General features: G+C 40.7%; 1 protein-coding gene across 12 annotated transcripts in view; it reads left to right on the forward strand.

Moving 5' to 3' along the window:
- Nucleotides 1-24,592, forward strand: part of LOC147027283 (uncharacterized) — a 171,395-nt gene that overhangs the window by 42,568 nt on the left and 104,235 nt on the right. For 10 of the 12 annotated variants that reach the window (XR_015058768.1, XR_015058764.1, XR_015058762.1 and 7 more), the window contains 2 exons: nucleotides 17,751-17,972; nucleotides 18,072-18,135. Coding sequence is in view for 4 of the 12 variants with exons in the window: in XM_085883544.1 (XP_085739670.1) it covers nucleotides 17,751-17,972; nucleotides 18,072-18,135 (286 nt within the window). In the remaining 8 variants the exon portion in view is untranslated. The remainder of the gene's footprint in view (nucleotides 1-17,750; nucleotides 17,973-18,071; nucleotides 18,136-24,592) is intronic. The other 2 variants (XM_085883546.1, XM_085883547.1) reach the window with 1 other exon arrangement.

The following is a 24,592-nucleotide window of genomic DNA, read 5'->3' on the forward strand; positions in this document are numbered from 1 at the left end:
TTGTATAAATCTAATGTTGTATTTTGAACATGAATCGGAAAACGAATCTGAAGTTTGTCATGACTGTACTTTGGCTCTGAACTTGTCATGACTGCGTATTCACAGATTGTGTGAGACAATATTTTTACTCCTTTTGCCTGCCTGTCAGTCAAGGAAAAATGAAATTCATTCCAAACAAGACGTGTACTGTTTTTAAGGATGTTATAAAGGACAGAAAGAACAGGCCTGAAGATCTAAGGTAACATGTTAGATCGAGTGATGTAATAGACGAGGCAAAACGGCTGTAAAACCCGGAATTGATTTATTTCTATGCCATTAAACGTCTTTTATCCATTTATTTGAATATAATTATCGACATAAACACTGTAAAACTCAAATCCCCTTCATAATGCTTCCAAGAACCATGCTATATATCGACATATCGCAAGAGAGGGCGTGGCATGTGAATGGGTGCAGTATCGGGGTGAAGAAGAGGCCGCCGATATTGCGATGTGCCATGCTGATTGTCGCTGCATTCTATGGTGATAAATAAATCCTCCATCTCCTAAATTGCTGCTTAACATCGTCTTATTGCATTATATCAAGGTTTCATATAAGACTGCTTTGGTGGCACTAAATTTCCGGATTTTTTCAATTATCTTCAAAATCATTATGTTATCAAAATTAATGTACAGTATATACTTGAACACTGTGTGGGGTTCCGTTTCTTTGAAATCTCGAGTTATACTTATGTTTTTCCCCTCCAAATGCGTCGAGGCGCATGCAAGAGTGAAAATACAGAGGTTGTCAGAATGAAATTGGTGACTGAGAGTGAGCAGATGATAGCTCAGAGAAGCATCAAATTTTTTTTCAGAGTGACAGGATAAGGGGTTGGTGTTTATTGAGAGTTGCAAAAACTTATCAGTGGGTAGGGGAGCCACCATGACAGGAATGGGAGTAGTCTCGGACTCGAGAAACAAATAGGAGACGAGAAAGGCACTTGGTGGGACACATACCTGAGCCAAGCCGAACATTTTACGTTTTGTTGCCCACTGATCGGCCGGATCTGCATTCAGACCTGAAACAAAATCTAATCAGCTTGTTCTGGTCACCTACACACTCATCCACCAAGTTTTGCCATAATCAGTCCAACTTTTTGAAATATCATGCCATAAATCGTTTTAACCCCATCTCTCAATTGTGAAGAATTACTTTTAAATTCCAGTATCCGGATCCAGATCTTCACCAAAATTGAATCGGCTTCACCTTGTCACACACCCCACTTGTCTCCCAAGTTTTGTCCAAATCTGTCCACAACGTGTTGAGATATCATGCTTTATATCGATTTTGGTCCCATCTCTTCATGGTGAAGAATCACCATTGAGAGATACAAGATCTGGATACAAGAAAAAAATTCTTGTATCAAGATCCGGACCTTCACTGAAACCCGAATCAAGACGTCCTTGGCACACACCTCACCTGCCCGCCAAGTTTCATCCGAATCCGTTCATAACTTTTCGTAATATCTTGCTATACGATATGTTGTATTGTTTTTGGTCCCATCTCTCGATGGTGAAGAATCATTGAAATGAGAATGGCATTCGAGAGGACGCATACCTCCACCAGGCTGAACAGTTTATGTTTTGTATCCCAATGATAGGCTGAATCTGAATCAGGACCTTCACCAAAATCTAATTCACTTGTTCTTTTTTACCTACCCAACTTATCAATCAAGTTTTGTCATAATCCGTTCCTTACTGTTTGAGATATCGTGCTATACTGTGCGTAATTGTGTATTGTTTTGACTTCTCTATCAATGCTGTTCGAATTAAATGCTGGAAGAATTAAAAAAATTTGGTATTTAGATCCAGATCTGAATCTTCATCAAAATCGAATCGATTCCTTCTCATCACACATTCAACCTGCCCACCAAGTTTTGTCGTAATCCGTCTGTAACCTTTTGAGATATTGTGCTATATATAGTTTTGGCCCTATCTCTCAATGGAAAAGAATGACAAATAATTCCGGTATCTGGATATGGATCTGGATCTTCACTAAAATCAATCCGTCGGTGGTGGATGGAAAGATCGTCACAGTGTCATGTTTTTTTGTTGTTTTTTTTTTTTCAATGAAACAAATCTTTCACAGTGAATTGTGCTTTTGTTTTGCGTATTTCAACTTCCCTGTGCCATGGAAAACTCTTTCTAAAATTACAGGTAGTGGACAAAAATGGAAATGCCTGTGTTGTTGAGGGACACCAAGTATATGAAGAGTAACTGCTTTAACACAGGTGTGGCCCATTTACTCTGAGGGAAACGCATCATCAGCAAAGGGAAACATTGGGCTGAAGCACATTCTGCAGGATCGTGATGTCCATACATGAATTTGAAGTGCAAGGCAAAGCAGGCAAGCAACTGCAGATCAATTGACTGTAAATTTCAACCTGGGGAGTGAGCAGCCAGTTTCATCAAAAACGGTCTGCTGACAACTCCACAGACTGGGATACCATAGTCGGGTTGCAGTGCACAAACCACTCATCATACCTGGCAATGCACATCTGCGAGTCTAGTGATGCAAAAAGCAGAGGAAAGGACGACTGAGCATTGGAGAAATGTGAGATGGTCAGATTAATCGTCCTCCACGTTCTCGCCAAATGGACGAGTGCACGTATGGCGCCAACCGAAAGATCTCTGCAACCCTGAGTGCTTTTTCCAACAGTAAAAGGGGTCTTGTGGTTCTGTAATGTTGTGGGGCGAATCTTCCTGGCATTGTTTGGGTGTTGTCATTCCCGAAGAAAGCTAGTTCAATGCCGATCGCTTCTTAATAGTATTGAGTAAACATCTTCACTACATGCTGCAGCATTTCTTTCCTGCTGAGTGGAGTGTCTTCAAAGATGACAATGCCCCCATCCACAGACCATGTGTGGTCACCCAATGGTTTGACGAACATGACACTGATGTTATCCATATGTCATGGCCTTCTCAGTTATCAGATCTAAACCCAATCAAGCGCTTATGGGATATACTGAAATGATGCCCCACACAGCGTTTTCTACTTCTATCAAATAGGTGTGAGTTGATAACCTTCTCGTGGAAGAATGGTGCCGCATCCCTCCTGCAGAATTCAAGACGCTGGTGGACTCTATGTCACAGCACCTATCGGCCGGACTGGCCACACGTGGTGGCCCAACGCCCTATTAAGTGACTTTATATTGGTGTTTCCATTTTTTTTAGTTCACTACCTGTACATCAGTGGGCGTGCTCACCAAACTGGAATTGTCACATACACTCAGGTTTGCTATTTCAGCAATAGATTTGATTTTGCCGAATACACCACATGAAAAGCACATAATGTTGTTAAATTGTTTCCTGTTTGAGAGTTTATTAAGTGATTCCAAAAAAGCGTTGAAACTCTTGTGGTTCTCTGGTTTTTTGTTTCCACGTCTCATTCGACCTGTGTGCAGGTTACTGATAACTTGAGAAATGATGAGTTGGTTCACATATGGAAGTGCAGAGTAGTTTGTTAGTAAAGGGTCACCAACTTAATCATCTTAGGATGCATCATTATTCCGACATTTTTCAATTTTATCTCCTCCCTGTTGATGGGTACCTGAAGAGCCCAAGTGTCAGAATCTGTAGTTATCCATCCATGATTACTGTTGCCAAATGCCAGAGAGTAAAGTTTGATCATCAGTGTTCTGAACCTCATTCACGTCTGCCATCGAAGATCCGAGGTTACTGTTTTCATCCCTTTCTGTTTGTTACTTACGAAATCTAAAGATTTCGTAAGTATATTGATGCCTTCCGTTTCTGTTTGTTATCTTGCCAAAACGAAGTTTTTGCAAGATATGTTAGTCAGCTTGTATGTTTTTTTTTTTTGTTGTTTTTTTTTTTCGTTTGTTTGTTTGTTTGTTTCTAATCACGTATAAAACATTCTGCAGAGCACATTTATCATTGGAAATTTTTGTAACTTCGCATATCAGAGGCCTATAGAGGTCCCTTTCATCGCATAAAATTTTGAAGGTCAAGGTCACTTTGTCGCAAATCAGGGGAGTCGATGAAACCCTTATTTGTTGAGTAATTATGATCGGATCATCTTCAAACTTCATGGGAATATAGTTCATGGTCTGGCGCTCAGCTGATTAATTTTTGGTGGCGATTGGCCTTGATCTTCATGGTCTTCAAAAACTCCTCAACGGATTTCGATGAAACTTTGTGGAGGGCTTAGGTATGGTCCAAAGACAATGCCATCGGATTTTGGATTTGGTCCAAAATGCAATATGGCCACTATGGCGGCCATTTTGAAAAAATATTAGAATTATTTTTTTTTTTTTTTGCATTTCTTCATGTTTTAAGTGATTTCCAACCACCTCCCCCTCCCAAAAAAAAAAATTTTTGGAGAAAAGAACTATAACTGTCAACACTGTTGATGTTATATTTAATGAATAAGATATAAGGTTCACTTGAGTGACCCAGCACTATTGGCGGCGGAGGTTTTGCACTCTACCGAGTGCTCCCCCTCCAGTTATTTTTGTTTTACCCATTTAATCTTCCCTGTGCCATGGAACTTGTTCTTCCAAATACAATGATGCAAATAGCTGCTCATTAAATTGATGTCACAAAGACAGACATTCAGGCCTGATATATCAATGGAAAATGAATGGTGTTCACTTGCTTATCCTTGGATATTGTTGGAAGAGCTTGCCAATGCGTGTTGAACAACATTCTTTTTTGATATATTTTTTCCCCATTACATTCGATCTTTAGCTGGGTTGGCTGATAATATGATTATAAATGGTGAGTTGCTTCACAAGTTAATATGGTAACCAGTTTGTTTGTGAAAGTTTATCAGTTGAAGTGTCCAGTCTTTTCATTATTCCAATATTGAAACATCTTTTGTTTTCATGCTGTTCTTCTGCAGAAACACACAAATCGGACTCTTCCTCCTCTGGCCATTCAGCCGGTTTTTCTGAAGCCATGTGGGGAGAAAAGTTCCCCAGACTTCAATGCTCTTCGTGACAAGCTAATTACCGCGCGCATGCAAAGTGAACATCGTTGTGAAGAAATTGGTTCATGTCCATCATCCATCCCTCTTTCTGTCATCAGTTGATGATCAAGGAACAACTTGTATAAATCTAATGTTGTATTTTGAACATGAATCGGAAAACGAATCTGAAGTTTGTCATGACTGTACATTGGCTCTGAACTTGTCATGACTGCGTATTCACAGATTGTGTGAGACAATATTTTTACTCCTTTTGCCTGCCTGTCAGTCAAGGAAAAATGAAATTCATTCCAAACAAGACGTGTACTGTTTTTAAGGATGTTATAAAGGACAGAAAGAACAGGCCTGAAGATCTAAGGTAACATGTTAGATCGAGTGATGTAATAGACGAGGCAAAACGGCTGTAAAACCCGGAATTGATTTATTTCTATGCCATTAAACGTCTTTTATCCATTTATTTGAATATAATTATCGACATAAACACTGTAAAACTCAAATCCCCTTCATAATGGTTCCAAGAACCATGCTATATATCGACATATCGCAAGAGAGGGCGTGGCATGTGAATGGGTGCAGTATCGGGGTGAAGAAGAGGCCGCCGATATTGCGATGTGCCATGCTGATTGTCGCTGCATTCTATGGTGATAAATAAATCCTCCATCTCCTAAATTGCTGCTTAACATCGTCTTATTGCATTATATCAAGGTTTTATATAAGACTGCTTTGGTGGCACTAAATTTCCGGATTTTTTCAATTATCTTCAAAATCATTATGTTATCAAAATTAATGTACAGTATATACTTGAACACTGTGTGGGGTTCCGTTTCTTTGAAATCTCGAGTTATACTTATGTTTTTCCCCTCCAAATGCGTCGAGGCGCATGCAAGAGTGAAAATACAGAGGTTGTCAGAATGAAATTGGTGACTGAGAGTGAGCAGATGATAACTCACAGAAGCATCAAATTTTTTTTCAGAGTGACAGGATAAGGGGTTGGTGTTTATTGAGAGTTGCAAAAACTTATCAGTGGGTAGGGGAGCCACCATGACAGGAATGGGAGTAGTCTCGGACTCGAGAAACAAATAGGAGACGAGAAAGGCACTTGGTGGGACACATACCTGAGCCAAGCCGAACATTTTACGTTTTGTTGCCCACTGATCGGCCAGATCTGCATTCAGACCTGAAACAAAATCTAATCAGCTTGTTCTGGTCACCTACACACTCATCCACCAAGTTTTGCCATAATCAGTCCAACTTTTTGAAATATCATGCCATAAATCGTTTTAACCCCATCTCTCAATTGTGAATAATTACTTTTAAATTCCAGTATCCGGATCCAGATCTTCACCAAAATTGAATCGGCTTCACCTTGTCACACACCCCACTTGTCTCCCAAGTTTTGTCCAAATCTGTCCACAACGTGTTGAGATATCATGCTTTATATCGATTTTGGTCCCATCTCTTCATGGTGAAGAATCACCATTGAGAGATACAAGATCTGGATACAAGAAAAAAATTCTTGTATCAAGATCCGGACCTTCACTGAAACCCGAATCAAGACGTCCTTGGCACACACCTCACCTGCCCGCCAAGTTTCATCCGAATCCGTTCATAACTTTTCGTAATATCTTGCTATACGATATGTTGTATTGTTTTTGGTCCCATCTCTCGATGGTGAAGAATCATTGAAATGAGAATGGCATTCGAGAGGACGCATACCTCCACCAGGCTGAACAGTTTATGTTTTGTATCCCAATGATAGGCTGAATCTGAATCAGGACCTTCACCAAAATCTAATTCACTTGTTCTTTTTTACCTACCCAACTTATCAATCAAGTTTTGTCATAATCCGTTCCTTACTGTTTGAGATATCGTGCTATACTGTGCGTAATTGTGTATTGTTTTGACTTCTCTATCAATGCTGTTAGAATTAAATGCTGGAAGAATTAAAAAAATTTGGTATTTAGATCCAGATCTGAATCTTCATCAAAATCGAATCGATTCCTTCTCATCACACATTCAACCTGCCCACCAAGTTTTGTCGTAATCCGTCTGTAACCTTTTGAGATATTGTGCTATACATAGTTTTGGCCCTATCTCTCAATGGAAAAGAATGACAAATAATTCCGGTATCTGGATATGGATCTGGATCTTCACTAAAATCAATCCGTCGGTGGTGGATGGAAAGATCGTCACAGTGTCATGTTTTTTTTGTTGTTTTTTTTTTTTCAATGAAACAAATCTTTCACAGTGAATTGTGCTTTTGTTTTGCGTATTTCAACTTCCCTGTGCCATGGAAAACTCTTTCTAAAATTACAGGTAGTGGACAAAAATGGAAATGCCTGTGTTGTTGAGGGACACCAAGTATATGAAGAGCAACTGCTTTAACACAGGTGTGGCCCATTTACTCTGAGGGAAACGCATCATCAGCAAAGGGAAACATTGGGCTGAAGCACATTCTGCAGGATCGTGATGTCCATGCATGAATTTGAAGTGCAAGGCAAAGCAGGCGAGCAACTGCAGATCAATTGACTGTAAATTTCAACCTGGGGAGTGAGCAGCCAGTTTCATCAAAAACGGTCTGCTGACAACTCCACAGACTGGGATACCATAGTCGGGTTGCAGTGCACAAACCACTCATCATACCTGGCAATGCACATCTGCGAGTCTAGTGATGCAAAAAGCAGAGGAAAGGACGACCGAGCATTGGAGAAATGTGAGATGGTCAGATTAATCGTCCTCCACGTTCTCGACAAATGGACGAGTGCACGTATGGCGCCAACCGAAAGATCTCTGCAACCCTGAGTGCTTTTTCCAACAGTAAAAGGGGTCTTGTGGTTCTGTAATGTTGTGGGGCGAATCTTCCTGGCATTGTTTGGGTGTTGTCATTCCCGAAGAAAGCTAGTTCAATGCCGATCGCTTCTTAATAGTATTGAGTAAACATCTTCACTACATGCTGCAGCATTTCTTTCCTGCTGAGTGGAGTGTCTTCAAAGATGACAATGCCCCCATCCACAGACCATGTGTGGTCACCCAATGGTTTGACGAACATGACACTGATGTTATCCATATGTCATGGCCTTCTCAGTTATCAGATCTAAACCCAATCAAGCGCTTATGGGACATACTGAAATGATGCCCCACACAGCGTTTTCTACTTCTATCAAATAGGTGTGAGTTGATAACCTTCTCGTGGAAGAATGGTGCCGCATCCCTCCTGCAGAATTCAAGACGCTGGTGGACTCTATGTCACAGCACCTATCGGCCGGACTGGCCACACGTGGTGGCCCAACGCCCTATTAAGTGACTTTATATTGGTGTTTCCATTTTTTTTAGTTCACTACCTGTACATCAGTGGGCGTGCTCACCAAACTGGAATTGTCACATACACTCAGGTTTGCTATTTCAGCAATAGATTTGATTTTGCCGAATACACCACATGAAAAGCACATAATGTTGTTAAATTGTTTCCTGTTTGAGAGTTTATTAAGTGATTCCAAAAAAGCATTGAAACTCTTGTGGTTCTCTGGTTTTTTGTTTCCACGTATCATTCGACCTGTGTGCAGGTTACTGATAACTTGAGAAATGATGAGTTGGTTCACATATGGAAGTGCAGAGTAGTTTGTTAGTAAAGGGTCACCAACTTAATCATCTTAGGATGCATCATTATTCCGACATTTTTCAATTTTATCTCCTCCCTGTTGATGGGTACCTGAAGAGCCCAAGTGTCAGAATCTGTAGTTATCCATCCATGATTACTGTTGCCAAATGCCAGAGAGTAAAGTTTGATCATCAGTGTTCTGAACCTCATTCACGTCTGCCATCGAAGATCCGAGGTTACTGTTTTCACCCCTTTCTGTTTGTTACTTACGAAATCTAAAGATTTCGTAAGTATATTGATGCCTTCCGTTTCTGTTTGTTATCTTGCCAAAACGAAGTTTTTGCAAGATATGTTAGTCAGCTTGTATGTTTTTTTTTTTTGTTGTTTTTTTTTTTCGTTTGTTTGTTTGTTTGTTTCTAATCACGTATAAAACATTCTGCAGAGCACATTTATCATTGGAAATTTTTGTAACTTCGCATATCAGAGGCCTATAGAGGTCCCTTTCAGCGCATAAAATTTTGAAGGTCAAGGTCAAAGGTCAAGGTCACTTTGTCGCAAATCAGGGGAGTCGACGAAACCCTTATTTTTTTTTGGTCTCTAATCACGTATAAATCATTCTGCAGAGCATAGTTATCGTTGGAAATTTTTGTAACTTCGCATATCAGAGGCCTATAGAGGTCCCTTTCAGCGCATAAAATTTTGAAGGTCAAGGTCAAAGGTCAAGGTCACTTTGTCGCAAATCAGGGGAGTCGACGAAACCCTTATTTTTTTTTGGTCTCTAATCACGTATAAATCATTCTGCAGAGCATAGTTATCATTGGAAATTTTTGTAACTTCGCATATCAGAGGCCTATAGAGGTCCCTTTCAGCGCATAAAATTTTGAAGGTCAAGGTCACTTTGTCGCAAATCAGGGGAGTCGACGAAACCCTTATTTGTTGAGTAATTATGATCGGATCATCTTCAAACTTCATGGGAATATAGTTCGTGGTCTGGCGCTCAGCTGATTAATTTTTGGTGGCGATTGGCCTTGATCTTCATGGTCTTCAAAAACTCCTCAACGGATTTCGATGAAACTTTGTGGAGGGCTTAGGTATGGTCCAAAGACAATGCCATCGGATTTTGGATTTGGTCCAAAATGCAATATGGCCACTATGGCGGCCATTTTGAAAAAATATTTGAATTTTTTTTTTTTGCATTTCTTCATGTTTTAAGTGATTTCCAAACCCCCCACCCCCCCAAAAAAAATTTTTTTGGAGAAAAGAACTATAACTCTGTCAGCACTGTTGATGTCATATTTAATGAATAAGATATAAGGTTCACTTGAGTGACCCAGCACTATTGGCGGCGGAGGTTTTGCACTCTTCCGAGTGCTCCCCCTCCAGTTATTTTTGTTTTACCCATTTAATCTTCCCTGTGCCATGGAACTTGTTCTTCCAAATACAATGATGCAAATAGCTGCTCATTAAATTGATGTCACAAAGACAGACATTCAGGCCTGATATATCAATGGAAAATGAATGGTGTTCACTTGCTTATCCTTGGATATTGTTGGAAGAGCTTGCCAATGCGTGTTGAACAACATTCTTTTTTGATATATTTTTTCCCCATTACATTCGATCTTTAGCTGGGTTGGCTGATAATATGATTATAAATGGTGAGTTGCTTCACAAGTTAATATGGTAACCAGTTTGTTTGTGAAAGTTTATCAGTTGAAGTGTCCAGTCTTGTCATTATTCCAATATTGAAACATCTTTTGTTTTCATGCTGTTCTTCTGCAGAAACACACAAATCGGACTCTTCCTCCTCTGGCCATTCAGCCGGTTTTTCTGAAGCCATGTGGGGAGAAAAGTTCCCCAGACTTCAATGCTCTTCGTGAAAAGGTAATTACCCCGCGCATGCAAAGTGAACATCGTTGTGAAGAAATTGGTTCATGTCCATTATCCATCCCTCTTTCTGTCATCAGTTGATGATCAAGGAACAACTTGTATAAATCTAATGTTGTATTTTGAACATGAATCGGAAAACGAATCTGAAGTTTGTCATGACTGTACGTTGGCTCTGAACTTGTCATGACTGCGTATTCACAGATTGTGTGAGACAATATTTTTACTCCTTTTGCCTGCCTGTCAGTCAAGGAAAAATGAAATTCATTCCAAACAAGACGTGTACTGTTTTTAAGGATGTTATAAAGGACAGAAAGAACAGGCCTGAAGATCTAAAGTAACATGTTAGATCGAGTGATGTAATAGACGAGGCAAAACGGCTGTAAAACCCGGAATTGTTGTTTGTTTTTTTTCGTTTGTTTGTTTGTTTGTTTGTCTCTAATCACGTATAAAACATTCTGCAGAGCACATTTATCATTGGAAATTTTTGTAACTTCGCATATCAGAGGCCTATAGAGGTCCCTTTCATCGCATAAAAATTTGAAGGTCAAGGTCAAAGGTCAAGGTCACTTTGTCGCAAATCAGGGGAGTCGACGAAACCCTTATTTTTTGAGTAATTATGATCGGATCATCTTCAAACTTCATGGGAATATAGTTCATGGTCTGGCGCTCAGCTGATTAATTTTTGGTGGCGATTGGCCTTGATCTTCATGGTTAGCGCCTCAGGTCAAACATATTTGACCCCAAGGTCAAATTTTCAAGTTTTAGGAACCATATCGTTGTAGTACCTCAAATTGAACACCTCGATGAGTGCTTTCTAGATATGTCAAGCTTGAGACATTTTGACGTTATGAGGCAAAAGCATATTTTTCATGGTTACTCTGTCGAACGATTCTCATCGGAATCTCTCGTAGGGAGATATTCCTCAAGGAGTCGCTCCTGGTGGATAGCAGCTCTGTTCACCTCAGTGTGACGTTAAAGAAGTCACACGTGGTCACCTTTTGGCAAGATACAGGTCACCCTGCGGGTGACATTGGTTTATTTGTTTGTTTGTTTGTTTGTTTGTCGGCACGATAACTCGAGAACGGAAGAAGCTACCAATGTCCAATTATACCAGGTGATTCAGGAGGCTGATGGCTCATGCTGATTAGATTTTGGTCAAAATCAGTCAAAGGTCAAGGTCACAGTGAGGTCAAACATCCAAAACATTCAATTTTTGATGGTTTGGTACAGAATCATCGGAGAAACTTCTGGTTTGTGTCGCGACCTTCTCAAGAGACAACTTTTATTAGACAAGGTCAGAGGTCAAGTTGACGATTTCGTAAGTACCAGTCTCTGACTGCTTGTTTGTTTGTTTGTTTGTTTGTGAACAGTATTACGGAAAAACTCCTTGACGGATTTCGACGAAACTTGGTGGGGGGGTTAGGAATGGTCTAAGGATCATGCCATTACATTTTGGACTTGGTCCAAAATCCAATATGGCTGCCATTTAAAAAAAAATATTTGAATTTTTTTTTTTTTTTGCATTTCTACATGTTATAAGTGATTTCCAACAAACAACATGCCAAAATTATAATTGCGGCTGATTTTGGAACTTCAGGTGGATATACCCACGTAAAATCAATTTCTGTCTCAAGGAATCTCGTTATGACGAATGAATTAGGTATGTAAAAGGGAAAGTTGCAAACTCTAACTCTGTGAGCACTGTTGACGTCAAATTGAATGAATAAGATATCAGGTTGACTTGAGTGACCAAGCAGTATTGGCGGCGGAGGTTTTGCACTCTACCGAGTGCTCCCCCTCCAGTTACAGCTCTGTTTTCACAAAATTAAATTGTTGAATATTACGCCTGACCTGGGCAATTCATTGAGATAAGATAATAGCCCAGCATGATCATGTCATGCTCATAATTTGAAGACTTGGTGTTACTTTGCAGTTGCAATTATTTTAATCTCTCTCATTCTCCCAATTCACTTTTTTCTGTAATGTTGAATAATTTGATCACTGTCCTGCTCTCGTCTATTGTAATGCTTCACTTGCTTTGCAAATACCAACAAAGTCTGTGCTTCCTTCAATTGCTAATCGGCCTCTGGGTTTGAAGCTTTCCGAGAATCCAAACACAATCAATGGATTTTTTGATGCGAATATTCCTCGAGAGGTAATTCTACATTCGTATTTTGTTTTCTTTAAATGTGCAGACCTGTGAAAGATTTAATCAACAGCGCACATCAGGTTAGCATTCTGACAGTGGTGAGGGGGAGCAGGCAGACAATAATGTGCAGAAGCATCAAAGCTTTGAGATTGGCAGGCAGGAGAAGGGGTTGGTATTCAACGTGCTTAGCAAAGCTCAGCAGTGGGTACGGGAAACACATAGACTTGGGGACTGGAAGCACTCTTTAAGGAGTCGATAGTAGGCCATGAGATAATATACTCGATGGTTATCATGGTGCATGTGTTATTTGAAACAAATGGGTCTTGTGCAGGGGTGTCGAGCGGGTGGGGGAACAGGCCGGCTCACGACCTAATGTAGGCCCGTAATTATTCCTTCAATTTTTCCATTTCTTCTCATGATCATTTGTGACGATAAAACACCGGGGGCAACTTTATTTTGTGTCTCCCTCGAGGACGATTCCTTGCATGCCATTACCATGGGGAGTCTTACCCTCCCTCGTAAATTATACCACTGTGGGAACAATTTATGTAATTATCATCGCAGTGATGATGTATTGGGGAATATAGTTTGAAAAAAAACAATTCATATTCACCTTCATTGATGCAATTTAGGGTTCTTGTGCACTAAAGTAGTTGTTAAATATCCAAATAATCAATCAAGCTACCTTACGCTACGTTAAGTGTCATTTTGGGCAAAATCACCCATAGGTAGCACACACTGTCACTGCGAAACACAACCAAAAAATGCATCCTATTCTCCTTTGCAATAACTGGTCGATAAATCATCACACAAAGTTCAGACTCCATTCGCCTTTTTGGTTGGTGATGTGATTAATCTGGACTCGTGCTGTCCATGCAGTTTCATCACTCATAACGGTGCCTTCAAGTGTCCTCATGATGATCCCGAAAATGTTCTTTCAATTTGAAGCCAGAACTAAGCACTGAGTCGCAGGGATTAACACAGAACCAGCGGCAAATAGTATCACGGTTTGGATTAATTACCGAGTGAAAGCAAAAGAAATGCGATTTCCGATTGTCCAGTGTTATCCCTCACGACGATCATGCGACATAATTAAAAGGGCGGAGAGGTGGGGGGGGTTCACATGCACCCAATGAAGCCCCATCCCCACCCCCCCCCCGGAACCCCCATTTTAATATATTAGCGTGTGTGCGTACATATGCATGTGTGTCCCTTTATTTTATTGTGTGTGTCTGTGCTGTCTTTAAGCAGAAGATAAGATTCTCTTTGCAAACTCTCCCTCCCTCCCCCCCCCAACTTACATCTTTCTCTTGCTTTCTCCTCCCCCGCCTGTCTCTCACTCACTCACTCACTCACTCACTCACTCACTCACTCTCTCCCTCACCTCCCTCTCTTGTTAAATTGCTTCTTCCTCCCGAGTGTGGGAAGTGATTTAGTGATTGCATATGAGCGTTTAAACCCTCGTTCATTTATGATTCAATTTTACCTGAACATTTGACCTTCAATGAGGATGTTGATAATGTGTTAACGAATTATGAGTTTGTTCACAGGTTGAAGTGGACATTAACAGGTCTGTATGGGGCGCATCATTTATACTTTCCAGTGGTTTGTCATGACTCCGATATTTTGATTTTAAAACCCTTCCCTGTTGGTCAATACCTGAAGAGTCCAGGAAGGAGAATTTATGGTTGTCCTTCTTTGTTTGGTTTGGCCAATTGTAGAGGACCTAATGCTGACTACAAATGTCTGCACCGAATAACAACCTTTTTTCGGTCATCTCTTCGACCTGACCTAATAATATTGGTGTTGAGAGGAGAGGTGGCAATCCGTCCATCCGTCCGTCCATCCGTTCACAATGAAGTTGAAGTGGGAGATCTGGTCATGAGTGATCCTGATAGAGGGCGATGAGACGTACACGATGGTATGACTTTCAAGGTCACCGAAGGTCAAGGTCAAAGTCATGAGGCCTTTGAAGTTGCGAAAATGACGATTTTCAAAATATATCTCCTACATTTCTCAAGCAATCTTGAATTTGATTGCAGCAAATGAATCTATGGGACAGTATCTAAATTTTGGTTGGGCCAGATTTTCGATATTCGCTTTTGTTTTTGTGTCACGTGACTTCAAAGTTGGCAAAAAATGCGAAAATGACGATTTTCATGCGGAAATGCCGATTTTCCAAATCTATCTCCGACATTTCTCAGGCAATCTTGAATTTGATTGTGGCATATGAATCTATGGGACAATATCTAAATTTGTCAGGACGGATTTTCGAGATTCGCTTTAGTTTTCGCGTCACGTGACTTCAAAGTTTGCAAAAACTGCCCTACATTCAGGAGGCTATATATTTTCTTGCAGAGATGACCGTCACTCCCGCACGGGTGTATTTTTTTCTCAAGTGTTTCATTGACGTGCCTAGTTTTAACATTAATTGTGTGACATTATAATCCCATCCATTGCAGTGTGGTGCTCATTATCCCACGCATGTGAAGTGAAAAGCGGAGTTTAGCAATTGGTTCACGTCCGTCCATCCATTTGTCTTAGCAATTCATGATCGTCAGTTTATGATCGAGGAACAGCTTATTTAAATGGAATGCTATATTTTTTCCAATCTTCATTTCATTTAAATTTAATTATACATGGTATCATGTTCTATGAACTGTCGAGTTGGTTCAAGTACTTGGTTTTACTTCATGGTCTTTCGTGTTCTCCACATTCTATTTATTCCAATTCACCTTTTTCTCTCATGCTGATGTAACTCAATGTGTCCCACCGATCTATTGTTGTCTTACACCCTGCGAAAACAACCAACGTATTTAATTGTCAATATTGTGAATCGGCCTCAAGTTGTAAAACCATTAGTTGATCCAAGGCCATTCAAGAGGGAGTTGCAGAAGCAAAGCACAGTGTACATGTCCTGAGGTTAGCATCCCTGAAACAATTTTCCTACCACTCGTTTTTCCTTCTCTGCATACATGGAGGTTCATGGAAGAACAAAATGAGCTTCCACTTTATCAGAATGACATTGGCAATGATTAGCAGGAAGAGTACCTTGCACATACGTGTTAAGGGTGGCAGGCAGGATAAGGTTTGGGTGTTTAACAATTGCTGCAAAGCACTGTAATGGGTAAACGAGACACCATGAGATGGTTTTGCCTCTCTTGAATGGCTTGAGAAAAGGACATGGTGAAACAGGGACAAGGTTCTTACTGAGAATCGGTTGGAGATGTTCTCTCATCTTTGCTGATTCTTCCATCTCTGCAAAGCTGCAACAAAAAAATACATGATTGTGAGCTAATTCCTTAAAAGAGGTGCAGTTCCTGGAGCTCCTCGGCCTTATAATTTCTCAGAATGGAACACCACATTACTGAAGTAGCTTCAATGGTCGGTCAATGACTCGGCATTCTCCGCAAAGCTCAGTCCATTTGGCTGAGAGCTACTTGCAGTATATTTAGCCTTCATAACGAGGAAGCATCTGAAAATGCAAAGCCCATCCACATCTGCTTTGTATTCAGACCTCTCTTTCTTCCACATGCTAAACATGATGGACACAGTTCAAAAAATAGAAAAAAATGACGATGTTTGGCGACCATGATCTTATGATGTCAAAAGCAATCAGCTTCAGTGACCCAATATGCGAACCTGCGAAAACTGCAAGTGAATCAGCTGGAAATTGCCGATTTTGTCAACTTGACCTTTGACCATTTGACCTCAACTTTTGACCAAGCTTTCGGTGAACCAATTCAGTAACCCGATATGTAAAATTTTTTAATTTATGGTCAATCGGATGAAAATTGACGATTTTATGTGACTTTGACCTTTTGTCCAAGTTATTAAATTGGCTTCTCCATATTTTCATCATAAAGCTTTGTTGAAGATTTGATGACAAAAGCTCAAAAGGTAAAAAAAAAAAAACTTACGGCCCGGACAGACACACACACAGAAGTGATTGCAAAATCCCATCTCTCACTGCGTGGGGGATTGGCTCATAAAATACGAGTCTTCACTCTGGGCTGATAAAGTACGAGTCCTCACAGGTCCTCACTCACTCTGTGTTACTGGAAGAACACGTATATCCTGGAGGAGCTAGGGTGGTTAAAAGGGGAGAGAGTGAGAGTGGAGCTCGACTGGAGGAGAGGCCACCGATATTTCTGTGATGTGATCGCAACAAGTCTTGTGCTTTGTCCTTATCATGGTAGATATCAAGAGCATTGTTCCCTTTAAATTACAAAGATTCCAGCAAAGACAGATGAGATGCTGGGATGCCAACCCATTGGGGAGAACAATGTCATTTGTTTCCATAAAATATGTGAACAGGAAGATATCTTTCTCTGGAATAGAGTGGGGGGGATAAAGCTGTTCTAAAAGAGAGTATGAGGGGACAGACCATCTTTCTTGCTTTCATGAAGGGTTTGCACCCAAAATTGTACATCATTCTTTATACCACCACATTTATCTTACCTCTCTCAACACTTTTTTGTGAAAATTAATTGTGCTTATTTTTCTGCCAATGCAGAGCTGGTGAAGTCTTCATAAAGACTAGTTTTCTCCTGTTCATGGGATATGAACCTGGGGCCACATTTTATCTGTCTTTTTGGGGAGAAAGGGGGGGGAGGTGCAAGACCAAACAGGGCAACGTTCCCATCGTGTGCTGCCTTTTTGGCTGCTGGTTGCATCATTGGTTCGGAGCCTGGCTATGCCGCTGATGCAGTGCCCATATTACCAGTGTACTGGTACTCATTTCGCTGAGCTGACAGGCTGAGTCGACCCCCTCGTGTTAATTCAGTGGCCAACGCGGCTCAAACTCAGGACCCTATGATCCCAAGCCACCACCCTAACCGCAAAGCCAACACCAGCCTCGGGCAAGGTAAAGAATGTATAAAGATGTGACAATGTTGCATTCCATAAATATTGGCACGATGACCGAACTAGAGAATTTCAGAACGGTTTCTCCAACAGCGGTCACACAGTCACTGTGAGGAGTATATTAAGTATTTTTTGCCACTCCAAGAGTTCTGCTTGGAAGCTCTCTTTAGATGCTTGTACCTGCATTTTTGAGATTGTAATTTGAATTGAAAATTTACATTTTACTCTGTTTTGCTTTTAGTTGACATGAAACATTTTGTTTTGCAGAAAGAAGCCCGTGGAAGCATTTCAGGACTCGAACAAAACATTTCTCTTCAATGGCGGCTTGAGGAGGAAGACTTTCATGATTGGGAGGGGGGTATGAGGCAACATCATGAGAATAAGTGGGAGGAGTTGCTTGAGTGGGAGAAGGAGCCTGAATGGTTGGAGTCATCTGAATGGGAAAATGAGGAGGATGAGGTGGAGGAGAAGCATGAGGCGGAGGCAATGGTAGGAATGCTTTTCTCAAAATAGGCACATGTTGAAAGTTTATCTTTTTCACGATAACATTTTATTGATAAAAAACGTGTATTCTGCCTTCTCTTGCAGAACAAATTTGATCAGTGTTCTTTCGTTCCCCCTTCAAAAAAGACAAGCTGCTCAGTCAAGACAGGTAATAAAGATTTGTTTACTTTTCTGTAAGGCTTAATCTCAAAGGGTTGGTTATCTTTACAGTGTCGGCTTTTTGGAGAAAAAAAAAAGGACAAACAGAGATCGAAAGTAACACATGTTGATACGAAATGAGTGAAAGTTTAATTTTTCTTTGTGTCACTGAAAGACATCAATCAGTTTCTTCCCGTTTTGTCACATGCCTTCCGACAAGAACACTTTGGAGATGATGCTGCATGCAGAGGAAACCTCAGCATGGCAGTCACTGAGCCATGAACAGGGTTTTGATTCAGGCTTCTCCACTTACAATGGAGACCAGAAAACAGATTTGTTCTTTGAACTGTTCACAATCAGCAATTCATCCCAAAAAATGAACATCACAAGTTAAACTAAAGTGAGATAACTGACTTAAAAAAAACAAATTTTGGAACATGCATCTGTAATCAACACATTCCCAACACTATCTGTTTTCGACTTTAGCTGTTTCAATCCAAAGATCTTGTGACAAGGCACTGATTTAACATCAAGAGCTTTCATGTTACATTCACACCACATGGGGCATGATTACCTTTTCCCTCTTTGTTCATTGGCACAAATGGGTGTCTCTCCAGATTTTGTGCACCGTCGCTTGCTCGCATTGTTTGTAATCTCGTGTGCAGTAAGCAACCCAGCCTGCAACAGACACAAAGCCAAGAGCCTGTCTCTGCACCAGCCGTACCTCTTACATCCCTTGCTCCCGACTACAGGTAGTCGGCGACTTACGACCGCAATTGGTTCCGACCAATCGGTTCTAAGTCGACTTGGTCGTAAGTCGAACAACGTATATTTCACATACACAATTTTTTTTTTTCTGGGACCACTTTACGTGGTCGTAAACTGGTTGTAAAGTCGGACAGTCATAAGTCGACGACTACCTGTATATCACCCCAATCCACTCACCCAGACTTTCCCGCTTTGACATGAGGGTCATGTGACAGGATATCCATAACCTCTTAAACTACTGAAGGTTACAGCACTATCTTTCAGCAGTGCATGAAAAAACAGGGTGATGTATCTCTTCCTTATGACATGAAGAACAGTCCTCGAAGTATCCCAAGCAAAATGACGGATCAGTTGAATGCTTGTTGAAGCATCATCACGATCGGTGTAGAGCCGAAAACCGTTCATTTGTTATAAGCTGCACTGATGCCTCATGGATTTCAAAACACATATGATTGTTCTCTCATTTAGAATCTCAATGCTGCTTTTTCAGCCAGTGGTATAGGTCAGATTTTTTGGTGCTTAATCAACCGGCTTGACACAAAGCTACAAGAGGTCTCATATGAAAGATGGGGATCTCAGTAACTCATTTTGCCCTGTTGTCCTCATTTTTTGGTGTGCAGCCCATGAAATATTCACACCTGAAGGAGATACCCCCATTAGAAAATTTTGACCATTTCCGAAAATCAGTGAATTCGCCAGAACTACAAAGCAATGCGCCCTATTTTTACTTGATTGGTATTGAAATGTGCAGAATGAGCAGGGGAATGCTAAGAGTTACGTAATGGAATACTTTGAGATAAATATATGTACATTTGAGTGCTTTTAATAGAAAAAGACGTAATTTCTGGACCGCTAACTTCGAAAATCATCAACTGCAGAAACAAACTTCTGCCAATTGTCATATTTTTTTCTTTATTTTATATGTGTTCAGTTTACCGTATCAATATAATGAGAATATTTTGAAACAAATTTCTACAAGCAAATTATACGATATTGTGACTGAAGTTTGCACAAGTGATGTGATAACTATATGTTACACCAATACACATTGTTCTACGAGAAATGAACGAAAACATATATTTTGAGCGAGTGTCCTCGATATGTTCAACCATCACTGTCCGTGTCATTTTGGTCACCATGTGACAGTTCCTTGCCCCACTGCCTGTCACTGGTGGCACACATGCACTCGTTAGTGCAAGGCAAACTGTCTTGTGAGCAGCTGCAGCTGTTGGTACATGGTTCACTACCACGGCATGAACACACAAGACCATCTAACATCTCCGCTGATGTGGGTCCATCAAACAATGTGGGATGCAGCACACCTTCTCCTCTGTACCATCCACGACCCTCTGGTGTGGGAATTTCTGGATTTGCCAGGTGGGCATTCATCCATACTCTGGTTTGGTGAACGGATCTCTTCACATGTTCGAGAAAAGCTGGTTCGGACGGAGGCAACTTATGCACTGGGACATCTTTGGTCGCTGCAAGTTTCTCCCGAAGATCATTCAAATTTGTGTGTGCATCCATATATTTCCCTTGAGAATCATACATGGCACTGACGAAATGTCTTGAAGCAGCCACTGCCTCCTGGAGATCGTCTGTGGTGAGGACTTCGAGGTGTGGACCATTATTCTGAAGATGCAGTGTCTTCATAGCTTTCCATGCTTTCTTTTCACCATAGCTGAAGAATGCTGATACAGAGTCACATCCTGTCAGGGCATGAAACTCAGGAAGCCGGTTACACATTTCTGGAAGCAAGCTGTAACATATCTGATGGACTGGGATGAGCTTGCATCCTGCTGATGTTATTTTCTCTATCCATACTTTGGCAGTGTCCCGCAACTGTGGAAAGTAGTGGACTGCGAAGACAAGCACATCAGTGTCTGCTGATTTGATTGTAATGGGCGCACACACATATTGTTACGTCTGAACTCATCATCGGCATGCCGCACATGAAGAAATATCCGAGAATCTGCCTCTTCCTGCATTGACGAAAGTTCACTGTCATGATACATTCTTGCAGCTGTAAGATAGTTTTGAATCGATGTAATAGATTCTTCATTTTGAAGGCTTTCCCTCCTCTAAGGTCAGTATCTATCTCATCAACAAGATGCGAGAAGGCATTTTGATGTTCATCAGATTCAGGTACATCTTGATGGTATTGCCCAGAGCTCATGTTGTGGGTGTTGATGTATGAAGCCATGCAAGTACGATGACATATAGCATTTTTTGCAAACAGGTCCTCGCCTTCAAGAAGACCAAGCATATCCTGATCGTCACGTGCTTCTGCTGCTTTGCCAACTGTTGCTTGTTTCGGTCCTGTTCAGACTCGGTGAAGTTTATCACGTTTCCTGGAATGGCAGATGAAACAGGTTGACCAATCGGTCATCTTGTGGGTATTTTCTCACGTGTGTTTAGGCTCCACAATCTTTGGTTTCTCCTGTGATGCATGTTCTGAGAAGAAGGATAACTTCCTCTTACTGGTGCACGACTGATAGCAACTACGATGGTAGAATATAAACATATCCGTTCCTCCCTTATGTGACTCCAAACACTGGCCAATTTCATCGTTCCGTATTTGTGAAGATGACTTCAAAGCTTCCAAACCCATCCTGCCAGCTTTGCTGGCCTTCTCCTTTGACGAATTCTGACATGTGATGCATGCATCCCATTCTGTTGACAACCTTCGCTTCTTTTTTGGCAACTGAAACTTCAATGGACTTGATCCCGGTTCATCTGGACACCGTTCAGCGATGTTGGAGTCCCATAATAAAGAGAAATTGAAAATTCCGTTGAATGATTGACGAAAGACCACTTTTAAGCATTATTGCGTAATGGGTAGAGCATTTATGATGTGTCCATACAATTGGCATTGGCGTTCTACAACCCTGGAACTGAAGAAATTGAATAAAAAATAGATATATTAGGTTTAACTAATTGCTAAGCTATAGCCTTTCAGTAGTGTCCATTTTTGCACAACCATGCAGGACAACCTCGGTGCATGGATGAGAGCGATGGTGAGGATGATAATTATGTAATCACGTTTTATCATATCTTCTTTAATATTGTAAAGGATGACTACTGAACATAGCAATGGCAACATCGGTTTTGAAAAATCGCCTTCTCTGATATTTTGCTTATGACGGTCCTAAAAATTTAGAAAATTATCGTATTTTGTCAATAAATGCATATAAATTCACATATAATGATGTGGTTGTGATACTACATTATTCTCCTGTCCAAACGACACATTTCAAAACCAAACGTGAAGGAAGAGAGCTCTTTGTCTTGTAGTTTATGGGAAATTATGTGATTTTCTGAAATGGTCCAAATATTCAGATGGGTGAAACCTTCAAATGTGAATATTTCATGGACGGCACACGAACATATGAGGACAACAGGGCTAAATGTGTTACTGACATCACCATCTTTCATATGAGACCTGTTGTAGCTTTGTGTCAAGCCGGTTGATTAAACTCCTAAAATATAGCCCTTTGTCGAGGTTTACCGCTGGCCTATTTGTCCTTCGCCTGTGATGACACCCTCAGCTTATAACCCGAATAACCGTTACTTAATGTCTCGAGCTGCTCACAATTAGAAGTACCTCTGCCAGTTGAGAACAAATCATAGGCCAGCAATGCCCTCAAGCTTTTGGGATTGCAGTCATTGGAGGTCTCCACTGATCAACATGATGACCCCACAAGGATGATGGTTTGTGATCCATGTAAGGATATTTTATGCTGACATGTTGTATAATTTTTTATTTTGAAGTTATAACCCAGATCTGAGGAGTGTTTTTTTACATTTTCATGCATTTTTGCATTTGAAAAGTGCAGTCATTGCTGAGTATCTTCATGTCTCGATATTGAATATATATATATGTATGTATATGTATATACATATATATATATATATATATATATATATATATATATATATGTATATATATATATGTATATGTATATGTATATATATATATATATATATATATATATATATATATATATATATATATCTTCTTCTTCTTCTTTCGGCTGCTCCTGTTAGGGGTCGCCACAGCAGATCATCCATATGATCCGCATAGTGATTTGGCACATGTTTTACACCGGATGCCCTTCCTGACGCAACCCTGGTCGCCTCTTACGACACAGGGATATGGTACACCTATTTTAACCGGGGTATACACCGGCCCAGTACACTGGTACTCATTTCGCCGACCTCGGAAGGATGACAGGCTGAGTCAACCCCTGGTGTATTAATTCAGTGGCCCAACGGGGCTTGAACTCAGGACCTTTTGGATCCCAAGCCGCTGCCCTAACCACTGCGCCAACACTAGGCTCACATATATATATATATATATATATATATATATATATATATATATATATATATACAAATATATATATATATATATATAAATATATAAATATATATATATATAAATATATATATATATATATATATATATATATATATATATATATATATATATTGAGAGGAGCCTGGTGTTGACGCAGTGGTGAGGGCGGCGGCTTGGGATTCAAAAGGTCCTGAATTCAAGTCCCGTTGGACCACTGAATTAATACACCAGGAGGTTGACTCAGCCTGTCATGCTTCTGAGGTCGGTGAAGTGAGTACCAGTATACTGGGCCTGGTGTATTCCCCGGGTAAAAATAGGTGTACCATTTCCCTGTGTCGTAAGAGGCGACGAGGGTTGCGTCAGGAAGGGCATCCGGCTTAAGACATGTGCCAAATCACTATGCGGATCATGCGGATGATCCGCTGTCGACCCCTCACGGGAGCAGCCGAAAGAAGAAGAAGATATATGTATGTATGTATGTATGTATATATATATATATATATATATATATATATATATATATATATATATATATATATATATATATATTGAGAGGCAGAGAGAGATAATATGATGCTCATTTGAGAGGGCCTTTTTCTCTCGCATGAGTGAATGTTCCAACCTGTATTTCTCACAATGGCACTCCTAATTTCTGGACATGGTAATGACAAAATCCTCCGACAAATGTCTCCTGTTCCACTTCTGCTCCAATACGTTCATCTCATTGTGTGCTTTTTCGAGGTAACTTCTCTCGAGCTATTGTCGGAGAGCTGCCTTGTGCCATCGAGTCTCGCAGTTCACCCAAGGTGATGGCAGGCACGATACGCACACTTGAAGCTCTCCAGCCTGGGTTTGAAGCTCAACCAGCTCTTGACCCTCTCTATTCCGAGTTCCCCAATCAAACTTACCAACACATTCCTCTTCATCCGGCTCCGCTACTCCCACATGTTTGTAAAATTCTCCTGCAATGCACAGCATCACCTCTCGCTGAACCATTCTCATCATCCTCTCAAGTGTGTCCCTGAATTCATGCTTCACCACCGCAGTCCTTCCCATTTGTGGCCCAGACACTGAAATAAAACAAACCATTTGCCTCGGTACCACCACCCATTCCATCACTAACTCTCCGTCCCTCCCATATTTCCACTCTGATCACCTGCTTGCTGATCTCTTCGATGCTATTATTCCCACACCATTACTCCTTCCATCCCCACTCATGTGAATCAGCTTGTTATCTCCTCCTCGCATCCTTGCCCTTTCCATCTGGTTTCCTGAACACACAACACTTCCAAACTCCTTCTCTGCTTCATTTCTATCAATGCGTCTCCTTTTCCCTCCA

This window comes from Eptatretus burgeri, chromosome 5 (assembly GCF_056783735.1).
Source record: "Eptatretus burgeri isolate ZD-2024b chromosome 5, Ebu_testis_v1, whole genome shotgun sequence".
NCBI lineage: Eukaryota > Metazoa > Chordata > Myxini > Myxiniformes > Myxinidae > Eptatretus > Eptatretus burgeri.